The sequence below is a fragment of the Trichomycterus rosablanca genome, chromosome 20 (assembly GCF_030014385.1).
Source record: "Trichomycterus rosablanca isolate fTriRos1 chromosome 20, fTriRos1.hap1, whole genome shotgun sequence".
NCBI lineage: Eukaryota > Metazoa > Chordata > Actinopteri > Siluriformes > Trichomycteridae > Trichomycterus > Trichomycterus rosablanca.
Window position 1 is genome coordinate 19,050,758 of NC_086007.1, and position 12,091 is coordinate 19,062,848.

Genomic DNA, 12,091 nt, shown 5'->3' on the forward strand with positions numbered 1-12,091 from the left:
ACATGTAACATATGCATATAACATATTCATTTGTACCCCCTATTTTACCACCACTATATTTTGGACAGGGTCATGGTGGGTCTCCCCGGAATCACCATGCACAATGCAGTAACACACCTCAGACTGCAGGTGACTGCTAAGAGAGTTAGGAGGAACTGACTTATGGAAAATCTGCGCCTCCATGCCCCTTTTGCCAGCCATGAATGGCAATGCAGAGGAGCATGATTCTGTAATCATGCCCAAACCTCAAACCCTTCAACAAGCAACCCTCTCCCCCCAATCTCGATGGCTAGTGGGTTCGCTACACCAGTGGTCCCCAACCACCGAGCCACGGACGGGTACCAGTCTGTGCGTCATTTATTACCGGGCCACACAGAAAGAATAATTAATTAGAGATTAGAGAGCGAAAAGATTTGTGAGTAGTATTGTTATTCTATTTTAAATCCCCCTGCCCCTACCGGTCCGTGAAATTATATCTTATTATGAAACGGTCGGGGATTGCTGCGCTACACCCTTATTGGTGGAAATAATAATCAATAGCAATAAATCAATAGCAGTGCAGTGCATTTTCCGTGGATGCCAAATGTCCCTATGAACATGGCCAAATACTTTTAAACCATTAGTAAAATGTCACAGTGGTTCAGTCTGTCAATGACTGTAGATTTTCAGCATTTCCTAATTAGTGTGAGTGCAAGCAGTCTCACAACACACCCAGAAATACAGTGACAGAAGATCAAAACAAGCCAAATATACCACAAACATCAAATCTGCAAATAAATTCTATTGTTAATCTGTAAAATATTAAATTAATGCACTCTTAATGAGTCCCAGTATTTGCTGGGAGTGTGTTGTTCAGGTGACACCAGGGGTGAGAGATTCCAAACAAAAGAAAACACATAGCACTCTTAACAAGGTGGTTCAAGGGGCATGAACACACACACAAGGCAGACTGCAGACCTTAGGCTGAGCGACGGCGGCATGGGCCGCCTGCAGGATGGCCACGGGATCGTCCTCCACCTGTCCCTGGGACACCCAGCGAGAAGCAAGTCAACAAGAGGAAGGAAGAGCATTGTTAATCAACAGCGTATTATACAGCGATATATTCACATCCATTAATGCTACACCAGTATTAGAAGGATTATATGTGTACTGATGCAAAGACAGTTGGGAAGAGGAACAATATAAACGCTGGTAACCTGGAAGGAAGGACTGATTAATGTGATTAAATTTCATTAAAATACATTCATCAAAAACATCTTTTTGAGGTATTTTGAGGATCTGATGTCATCACAGTGTCACACCCTATTCCCATCCTCATTATTCTGGGGTTGTCTGAAACCTAGTGAGCTCCCAAGTCTGTCTAAATTCTTAGCTGCATTAAAATGCTGCCTACTGAGGTGCCTTATTTTGAATCCATAAACTGACTGAATAACGAGGGAGCCCATTGGTTTAAATGGCCGAGGCGAACTGTGTTACCTTAGTAGGAAAAAACTGCGATGTTATCGTCGTAGTGCATCAGTAAGCTCGACGTCTTATTAGAAACCTCTCTACTGAGGCAGCTGCCTAGGTAGGCAGTAGGCAACAAGGCAGCTCACTAGGTTTTCAGACAGACCCTAACTTTATTAGGTACACCTATCTGGTACCATAACATTAAAACCACCTACTTGTTTCTACACTCACTGCACATTTTATCAGCTCCACTTACCATATAGGAGCACTTTGTAGTTCTACAATTACTGACTGTAGTCCATCTGTTTCTCTACATACTTTTTTAGCCTGCTTTCACCCTGTTCTTCAATAGTCAATGGACCCCACAGAACAGGTATTATAAAGTTGGTGGATTATTCTCAGCACTGCAGTGACACTGACATGGTGGTGGTGCGTTAGTGTGTGTTGTGCTGGTATGAGTGGATCAGACACAGCAGCGCTGCTGGAGTTTTTAAATACCGTGTCTACTCACTGTCCACTCTATTAGACACTCCTACCTAGTTGGTCCACCTTGTAGATGTAAAGTCAGAGACGATCGCTCATCTATTGCTGCTGTTTGAGTTGGTCATCTTGTAGACTTTCATCAGTGGCTGGATATTTTTGGTTGGTAGACTATTCTCAGTCCAGCAGTGACAGTGAGGTGTCTGTCAGCACTGCTGTGTCTTATCCACTCATACCAGCACAACACACACTGACACACCACCACCATGTCAGTGTCACTGTAGTGCTGAGAATGATCCACCACCCAAATAATACCTGCTCTGTGGTGGTCCTGTGGGAGGTCCATAAAAGGGGGCTAACAAAGCATGCAGAGAAATAGATGGACTAGAGTTAGTAATTGTAGAACTACAAAGTGCTCCTATATGGTAAGTGGAGCTGATAAATTAAACACCGAGTGTAGAAACAAGGAGGTGGTTTTAATGTTATGGCTGATCAGTGTACATTCATTAACCATATTATATGCTCCACCCACTATACAGATGAACACAGTTACTGACAGTAGCCCATGTGTTCCTTTGGACACTGTTGCCCCCTGTATCCCAACTATCGTTCGAAAGGGACCCCCACTGACTAGACGTTATTTGGGTTATGGACCATTCACAGCACTTCAAATATATTACCATAGTAATATTAGGTTGTACTGGTACAAGTGTATCAATGAAGCAGCAGCAATGCCGGGATGTTTAAACACCTCAGTGTGAATCTTGGAAGGAGAACAGTGCTCCGCCCCAAAAATATAAAGACATCAGCATTCTCTGGTCACAAAGTGACCACTGATCAAAGACTAAAGATAAAACTGAACAATTACAACGAGTACCAACAGAGTCTATGCTCTTTATAAAGAGGCCATCCCAACAACATCGCTGCACCCCATATAGTCATACCAGTACTACATACTATCATTTCATTACCATGAGTCACTGCACTGCTAAGGATAGTTCAGCACCCAAACATCATCTGGTCAGTGAATGTCCTATGGGGGTCCCTTTCGAATGATAAACAGGGTGAGAAAGTGTGCAGAGCAGGAGATGGGCTACAGTGAGGAATTCTCTAGTAATAAACTGGTGATATGAGGTAATGCATAATAGTATGAACCTCATAAACATGCCAGAGCAATGTAATAAGAGCAGGCGCCATTCGCAAATAGTAGCACACGCTAACCATCCAAACAACAACACATGAGTAGAACATTTAATGAACAGGACCTCCAAAACATATCACTGCTGGCTAGATAGATGGATGATAGACGGATGGACGGACGTACAGATAGATAGAAACAGAAATGGAACAAAGACAGAACATTACATTTTGTTTCGAATTGGGAAAAACGGCAACGGAGTTTAAATGGTTAACATGGTTAAAAATAGCATTAGTTATCGATTCAGAATGGAGAAGATGCTTACGCTGCAGCAGGTGGCGCGAGAACACACCGCAGCCAGGCCGAGCTGGAGAAATACAGCGGGATTCTCAGACTGGCTCTGTTCCTGAGCGGGTGTGACGGGTGTGGACAGAGACGTGACGGGTACAGGCTCAAGCTACGGTAGCCAGCAGGTTAGAATCCACACACACACACACAAGTGCCACAGCCAAGCCAGCAGTAGACAAGAAACAAAAGGGCAGATGAGAGAACGGCAATGGCAACGAGTGAGAGGAGAAGACAGTGAACAGTGGAACACAGCATGAGAGCAAAACTAGTCTTTACTTCTTAGGTCACGTGTGATTTATATTAGCACATCTGAAACCCTCCATTCCCCAATCTGCTGCTGGCCCGGTCTGGTCTGGTCTGGTTTACGTTATATAAACAATTTATATGACTGGTGATGCTTTTAAAAATATCATCAACAAACTGGGTCTAAGGTCAATCATACTCAGCTCAGCGGCAAGCCATAAAAACAAAGAAGCAAATCTGTGCAGTGAAATACACTCAGGTGTCAGGTAAATAAAGATAAAGAAGAATCCAGATTAGATAACAGATCAGATGAATAATACCAGGGCCCTGCAAATGAAATATTACACAAAGGAATAACAGACACACTTGAAAAGACATGAGCACTGTTAGAGCTGGACTAGTTTTACCAATCAGTGTTTAACAGGGTCATTGGGAAACAATTTTACTAGCCAATATACACAGATAAGCCAAAACATTAAAACCACCTCCTGGTTTTTACACACTGTCCATTTTATCAGCTCCACTTACCATACAGAAGCACTTAATGGTCAGGACCCCCACAGGACCACCATAGAGTAGGTATTATTTGGGTGGTGGATCATTCTCAGCACTGCAGTGACACTGACATGGTGGTGGTGTGTTAGTGTGTGTTGTGCTGCTATGAGTGGATCAGATACAGCAGCGCTGATGGTGTTTTTAAATACAGTGTCCACTCACTGTCCACTCTATTAGACACTCCTATCTGGTTGGTCCACCTTGTAGATTTAAAGTCAGAGACGATGGCTCATCTATTGCTGCTGTTTGAGTCGGTCATCTTCTAGATCTTCATCAGTGATCACAGGATGCTGCACATGGGGCGCTGTTGGCTGGATATTTCTAGTTGGTGGACTATTCTCAGTCCAGCAGTGACAGTGAGGTGTTTAAAAACTCCAGCAGCGCTGCTGTGTCTGATCCACTCATACCAGCACAACACACACTAACACACCACCACCATGTCAGTGTCACTGCAGTGCTGAGAATGATCCACCACCCAGATAATACCTACTCTGTGGGGGTCCTGACCATTGAAGAACATGGTGAAAGCAGGCTAAAAAAGTATGCAGAGAAATAGATGGACTACAGGCAGTAATTGTAGAACCACAAAGTGCTCCTATATGGTAAGTGGAGCTGATAAAATGGACAGTGAGTGTAGAAACAAGGAGGTGGTTTTAATGTTATGCCTGATCAGTGTATACTAGGCAGTATAAAAATAAATAGAATTTTTCTAAATTATGTATGTACAGGCATAACACTAGATAACATCTGGACTGCTGTGGAAATTACAGGATGAAGTTATTACATAAATGTAACAGTGATTTACGTAACATTATCATTATTACTGATTCAGGATCAGCCTGATTATAAATGAACTACAGTATATCACTTTATTATGCATATCTATCTGGTACATGCGTTCATTGATTGTTCTATAAGCTACATACATATTTGGGGGTATACAATTACTGACTGTATCCCATTTGTGGCTCTGGACACTTTAAAGGGACCCTCACCGACCTTATGTTAAGTTGTCTAACCTGGTGCTAAACTTAAACACGTTCTCTGTTACTCCCAGCCCAGATGTAAAAAACTTAGGTGTCACAATAGATTCAGATCTCTCCTTTGATACACACATTAATAATATTACTAGAGTTGCTTTCTATCATTTGCGTAATATCTCTAAAATAAGAAATATACTATCTGTTAATGACGCCGAAAAACTGATCCATGCGTTTATAACTTCTCGGTTAGATTATTGTAATGCTCTTCTAACTGGATGCTCTGGTAGATCCTTAAACAAACTCCAGTTAGTTCAAAATGCAGCAGCTCGAGTGCTAACTAGAACTAAAAAATTTGATCATATCACTCCTGTTCTATCATCTCTACACTGGCTGACAGTTAAATTTCGCATTGATTACAAAATACTTTTACTAACCTATAAAGCGCTACATGGTCTGGCTCCACAGTATCTGAGTGAGCTTATTAATTACTACAGCCCAGCGCGTCCACTTCGTTCACAAGATGCAGGGTTACTTATAGTTCCTAAAATTAAAAAGACCAAAGCTGGTGGAAGAGCATTTTCTTACAAAGCTCCACAACTCTGGAATAATCTTCCTGCCTCTGTTCGGTATTCGGACACAGTCTCAATGTTTAAGTCTAAACTGAAAACATATTTATTTTCTCAGGCTTTTGATTAGTATAGACAAAGGCGCAGAGCTTGGGGGTTCTTGGTCATAGAAACTTGTGGTGATCAGGGATGTTGGGTCGCTGTCGTTCTGCCTCTCTTGTCCAATCACTCTGGTTTGGGTAGGAGAGGTGGGCGCTGATGTCCTGTGAAAGCCTTCATGACCTTGTTACCTGCTCGCTCTCCCTTTTAGTTATGCTGTAATAATTAGGGCTGCCGGAGTCTAAAACTCTCTGTAAAACTGTTTGTCAACTAGCATTGTACATTATTAACTACATTCTCTGTTGTTTTACCCCGAGGGCATTCTGATGGAAACCTGTTTACCCGCCGAGGTTAAGGATTAAAGTCGAGACTGCCGGGACAACGATGCTGCTCCTGTCAGATGTGACGGGTCTGGAGTAATTGCAACGACAAGAAATCACTACAGACTTTATTGAAGACTAGAGCGGATAACAACTCTATTATTATTTAATTGTTTATTTATCTATTTATTACCACTGTATGACTTTTAGATCATTCAATTCTGTGTTTGTATGATTTGTGTAAATCGTGTATTTATTTAAAGTATCCTCCAGACCACCCAAGAAGGATGGGCCCTGTTGAGTCTGGTTCCTCTCAAGGTTTCTTCCTGTAATTTTCAGGGAGTTTTTCCTTGCCACAGTCGCCCTCGGCTTGCTCAACAGGGGTTTTTGTATCTGTTGGTCCTGGATTTTGTAAAGTTGCTTTGAGACAATGTATATTGTAAAAAGCGCTATATAAATAAAGTTGACTTGACTTGACTTGACTTGACTTGACTTGACTTGACTTGACTTGACTTGACTTGACTTGACTTGACTTGACTTGACTTGACTTGACTTGACTTGACATGTTATTTAAATAGAGGACCATTCTAAGCACTGCAATAACATGGTAATGGCAAGCTAGTGTAGGTTGTACTGCTGTAATAGGTACAGCAGTGTTGGTGGGATCTTTAACCTATTTATAAGAAACACATACTCCTTAGCACTCATTGTAGGTGCACAGCCTTGTGCTGTCTAGCGTCTTTTTTTTTATTGGTCACTCTCTGATCACATGACACTGTTGGCTTTATATATTTAGTTGGAGCGCTATTCTCCCGCCAGCATTCAAACTAAAGGGGTATAAAAATCCAAACAACACTGCTGCACCTGATACACATACCAGTACAACACAGGTCACTAGCATGTTGGTGTCAATCCAGTGCAACATCAACTGATCAGTGGGGGTCCCATTCTATTGATGAATAGGGTTATATAGGATCAAGAGATGGCTTACATTCAGTAAATGTACACCCAGAAACATCATCTGTATAGTAGGTGTAGCTTATAAAATATAAGGGTACATACTAAATATGTATGAAGGCCTAGAATGCCTATATTTGTCATATATACATATACAGGTGTACAGTACAATGAAATTCTTTCTTCGCATATCTCAAGCTTGTTTGAGAGCTGGGGTCAGAGCGCAGGGTCAGCCATTGTCTGATGCCCCTGAAGCAGAGAGGGTTAAGGGCCTTGCTTAAGGGCCCAACGGTGGCTGCAAGGCAATTTGTTTGTTTGGTTGGTAGGTTGGTTTTTATAATGCCTTGTTAACTCTGGTGAGTTATTTTGGCTGCATGGCAAAGCTGGGATTCGAACTCTCAACCTTTCAGTTGATAGCCCAAAGCCCTACACACTGGGTAACCACTGTCCCTATATAGGTATGTACGTATTGTTGGGTGGACACAACAGTGGGTTTTACACAATGAGCCCTGAGCCTCTTGGGCTTTGTTGAAGCTCATTGGCCAATTTAATGATGCATTTTCACTCAAAGAGCCTAAATATTTATACTGTACTAGATTAACCAGCAGCAAATAATGCATTTTAGTGACAGAACTTCCACAGGTAAAACAGATCCAGCTCAAACAGAAATCAGAGGCATGAGAAAGTGGAAGAAAAAAGAAAAGTATGAGAGTTACAGATGAAGCGAAGATCTTCTCCAGTCGTCTCTGAGCTGCGTCAGTAGGGCTCAGCGGAGGACTTTCCTACAAGTCAGACCACCGATAGAAAGTGAACTGATTAAGAAGCTGGTCTGCAATGTTTGCATATTGTCGATTAGTGCAATCGAGCGCTGTGTTAGCTGTGTCGATTCTAAAAGCATTTCCACCACGCAGTTTATAGCTATCGAACACCCAACAACTGCTGAGGGGGGTTCCATGCACATGCACACAGACACACTATTCGGGTTACAGACAGACGGGAAGCTTTGGATATGCTGATGGGATTGTACATTTATGCCAAGTTCACACTACATGAATTTCCAAGTCGTCAGGTCGCTGTACAGTTCACACTACACCATCTATCACCAACTGGAATCGCAGACGAGCTTCTTTGGTCTCCCAAACTACGTTTTGTCACGAAAACAAACGCAAGAAGTGACGAAAGGTTTAATGATACCACGTCCAAAAATGCACGTCAACAAGTAGCGAGCGATCTTATCGCTCTTATCGATATCTCTCTTCGGTTGCCGAGCGTTTGGCGAGTGCTCAGCGAGCCGCTCGGATCGAGTAGATCCGAGCAAATCTAGCGCCGACCAGTGGGTGAAATCATGTAGTGTGAACTAGGCATTATAGAACAGTAATACAAGAGCACAAAGTGATTCAATGCAGTCTAGCGTCTTCTAGTCTCTTATCGCCGACTAATTTCTGATCACAAGACACTTATTTATTTGTATACCTGTATCTCTTTTCACAATAGACATTGTCTCAAAGTAACTTTACAGAATCCAGGACCGACAGATCAAAACCCCCTGTTGAGCAAGCCGATGGCGACAGTGGCAAGAAACCTTGAGAGGAACCAAGCTCAGCAGGGACCTCCGTCCTCCTTGGGTGGCCTGGAGGACGCACTGTCTGCTTTATATTTTAGTTGGAGCGCTACTGACCTCCCAGCATTTGAACTAAGAGGTTAAAATCCTAAAAAACGCGGCTGCACCTGACACACTAATAGATCTAGTGCAACACAAAAAAAAGTCAGAAGCAACAAAGAGTCCATGTATAAGGACTTGTTCATAAATCACTGGATACTGTCTTTACTTAAGTGTTTTCACAGACCCATACAGACCCATACAGACCCATGCCCTACCAAAAGCAAAACCAAAGAGAAACCAATTTCTAAACCTCTGTGCACTCGTGGGTATCGATTTCTGGTCCACCTTAAATGGGGATCAGTTGATTTATTGACGCGAGCTTGGCTGCAGACCACACAGTGTGAATGTGACCCATTCCTGAGGTTGAGAATAGAGTTATGTGCTTTTGGTCAGACTTTTGGTTAAAAACACCAAGTGTCCTTACATGTAAACCAAACTATTAATCAGTGGTTAAAAAAAGTAAAAAAAACAAAGCAGAGACTTCCCATGGGGCACACGGCTGGTGCGGTGGTCTAATGCGCTACCTCACCGTTGCTGAACTCTCAGGCTCAAATCCCAGACGGTGCTCTCAAATCTCAGAGGTAAAACAAGCTAGACCACCAGTGCTGACATTTCTGACTTACAAGTTAGAATCTAAGCTCTGCTATTGGATTCCTCATAAATGCTGTGATTATGGCCTCTGCTGGCTAATCAAAGATGCCTAAACATGTGAAAAGAAAGAAGCAAATGGCTACTGCACATGTGTCGGAGGGGGCGTGTTAGTTACAGCTCTCTTTAGTCAGAAGTGGAGACCTGTAGCAGTAGACGTGAATACTATCAGGTAATTGAATATGACTAGAAATGTGGGGAAATGCATAAATAGAAAATACAAATCAGACACAGTTGGCTGTGACTGAGGGAGGAGGTTGATTGGGCTTCATTGCCACCTTACAAAGCAAATTACACGTTTTTGTATACTTGGTAGTTGGTAATTCCAATTGGTTTTTGTATAATTGGTAATTGGATATGACTAGATTTGGCAAAAATTGAAAGGAAATGCATAAATAGCAAATATAAAACAGACACAGATGGCTGTGACTGAGGAAGGGAAGGTTGAATGGGCTTCATTGCCACCTTACAAAGCAAATTAAACGTTTGTGGGTAATTGGTAATTCCAATTGGTTTTTGGATAATTGGTAATTGGATATGACTAGATTGGAAGGAAATTGGGGGGAAACGCATAAAGAGAAAATATAAAACCGTCACAGTTCAGTTGGCTGTGACTAAGTGAGGGTGGTTGATTGGGCTCCCTTGCCACCTTACAAACCAAATTAAATGTTTTTAGACAGAGGGAAGCTGATTGGGCTTCAGTGGCCACTAAAGTACAATTAATAAATGAAACCACGACTTGTTTCATCTTTTAACTTAACATGACACTGGGAGAAGATTCTTTATAGATACAGTAAGTGCCCATAAGCAATGCAATTAGCCACAACACTTGGACTTGTTCCAAACCACATTTGAACAGCTGAAGTATACATGTTGGGTGCTTTTCCACCTTTAGCTTAGACGCAGCACCAACCCAGCCAAAGAGACACAAATACAACTGTTATATCCGACACCCTGTCCTCCCAATGCTGCCTAAGCTCCAAAAACTGTCAGGATATACCCTGGTGTAAAATGATCCTGGGGTGCAAACACACTGTGCAGTAAGTAATGTTAGAATCATTCAAAGTCAGAAGAAAAATCCTCCATGGTGCGTTCAACGGTATGTTAGATCAGTCTGGTTTTTAATTCTCACACAATTCCACACCAGTAAAATGATTCATGCATCAGAAAAGCAAACGGTACCTCTGGACTCTTTAATGCCACTTGTTTGGGGATTGGAGTGAATGAATCAGAAGATGACGGAACAGTTACTTTAACAGAAGTAGGACCTGAAGCTGCTTTGAAAGCCACAGCTTCTGATTTGGATGATATGGACCCAGATTTAGGATCCGGAATGGATGCTGGTGTAGAAACGGTTGGCGGTTTGGGAGCTCCAGTTGCTTTGGGAATAAATCCTGGAGGAGGGGACATGGGAGAGGGTTTGGGGACAGGTACTCTCCTTGGAGGTGGGATAAACACTGCTGGTGGTGAGACGGGACACTTAACTGGAGAGGAGGTCGCAGGAGAGGTTGGTGGAGAAAGAGCAACAACCTTTGATTCTGGTTTTGGAACCACAGTTTGGTGTACTTCAGATTTCTGGACACTCTTTACTGGTGCTGTTGAACTTTCTTCCTCTTTAGTTGTCTCCTCCTTTTTGGGTTCTTGCTTTTCTGCAGGTTCTGGCTTGAAGGGCCGGATCCGTGGATCCCTCGGCCTGCCTCGGCTCACCAAACTGGCCAGTCCTGTGGAAATGTCCTCCTTCTCCTCCTTCTTTACAGAGTCATGTTTGAATGAAAACATGGGTACTTTCACAGCTTTGGGGACTGATGTTTGTGTGGGTTTAGGTGGCTCAGGGGCAGGTTTCGAGGCTTCACTAAGACTCTGAACAGGATTCGTGCCTGTAGGTATTGCAGCCGTGTCTCCTTCCGCAGGTACTACTCTTCTTATTACCCTCCGTACCATCTTGATCACCTTTTTGGGCGTCACACCTTGCGAGTCCTCGGCCGTCTCAGGCTGGCTAGCACTGAGTGCAGTATTGGCGGTCCCGTTTAGAGCATTCTGAGGTCCGTTAGTGCTGGTGTGTCCATTTAACACCGGCTCAAGGTTCAGTGAAGCTGGACGAGATACAGGGCTTTTGAAGCGCTCGTGCGTACTGGGTGGTTCCGGGCTCTTGATAAAAGATAAGCGGTTTCTTGTAGGTGAGGGGCTTTTGAGCCTTTCTCGGAGTTGAGGTTGGGACTGGGAATTGCCCGAGGGATCTCTGGGAGGTTGGGGACTCTTGGCACGCAGCAGGACTTTACCAGGCTCCAGACTGGCCAGTGACTGGGAACGACTCAGACTGCCATTAATGTCTGACTACTCAGAGAGCATGATGGAGGAAAGGAAAGACAGTAACGATGAGTTTAGCATCATTCTACATAAACAAAATCTAATGTTCTGATTCTAACATTATTTCTGTGTATCCAGTGGGCTGACAAACTGCCATACAGAAATATATGATACCAATAAAAATACGATTTACCACAGCCATCAAACAAATGAGGTAATCAAAATTTCTGATTACCAAAATTAAAAGGGCAAAAAAGCAGACTGTTTACTGATAATGACACACAGCCCTAAATCCAACCAGTCTCCTTAGGAAGAGTAATAAGGTGTGGTGATGA

The 12,091-nt window shown here is 42.9% G+C and overlaps 1 protein-coding gene across 6 annotated transcripts in view; it reads right to left on the minus strand.

Annotated features, from left to right (window-relative positions):
- myo18ab (myosin XVIIIA b) overlaps nt 1–12,091 on the minus strand; it is a 161,208-nt gene that overhangs the window by 69,139 nt on the left and 79,978 nt on the right. For 4 of the 6 annotated variants that reach the window (XM_063016640.1, XM_063016638.1, XM_063016636.1 and 1 more), the window contains one exon: nt 958–1,023. The exons of the other annotated variants lie outside the window; for them this stretch is intronic. In XM_063016640.1, the coding sequence (XP_062872710.1) occupies nt 958–1,023 (66 nt within the window). The remainder of the gene's footprint in view (nt 1–957; nt 1,024–12,091) is intronic. 6 annotated transcript variants of the gene reach the window in all.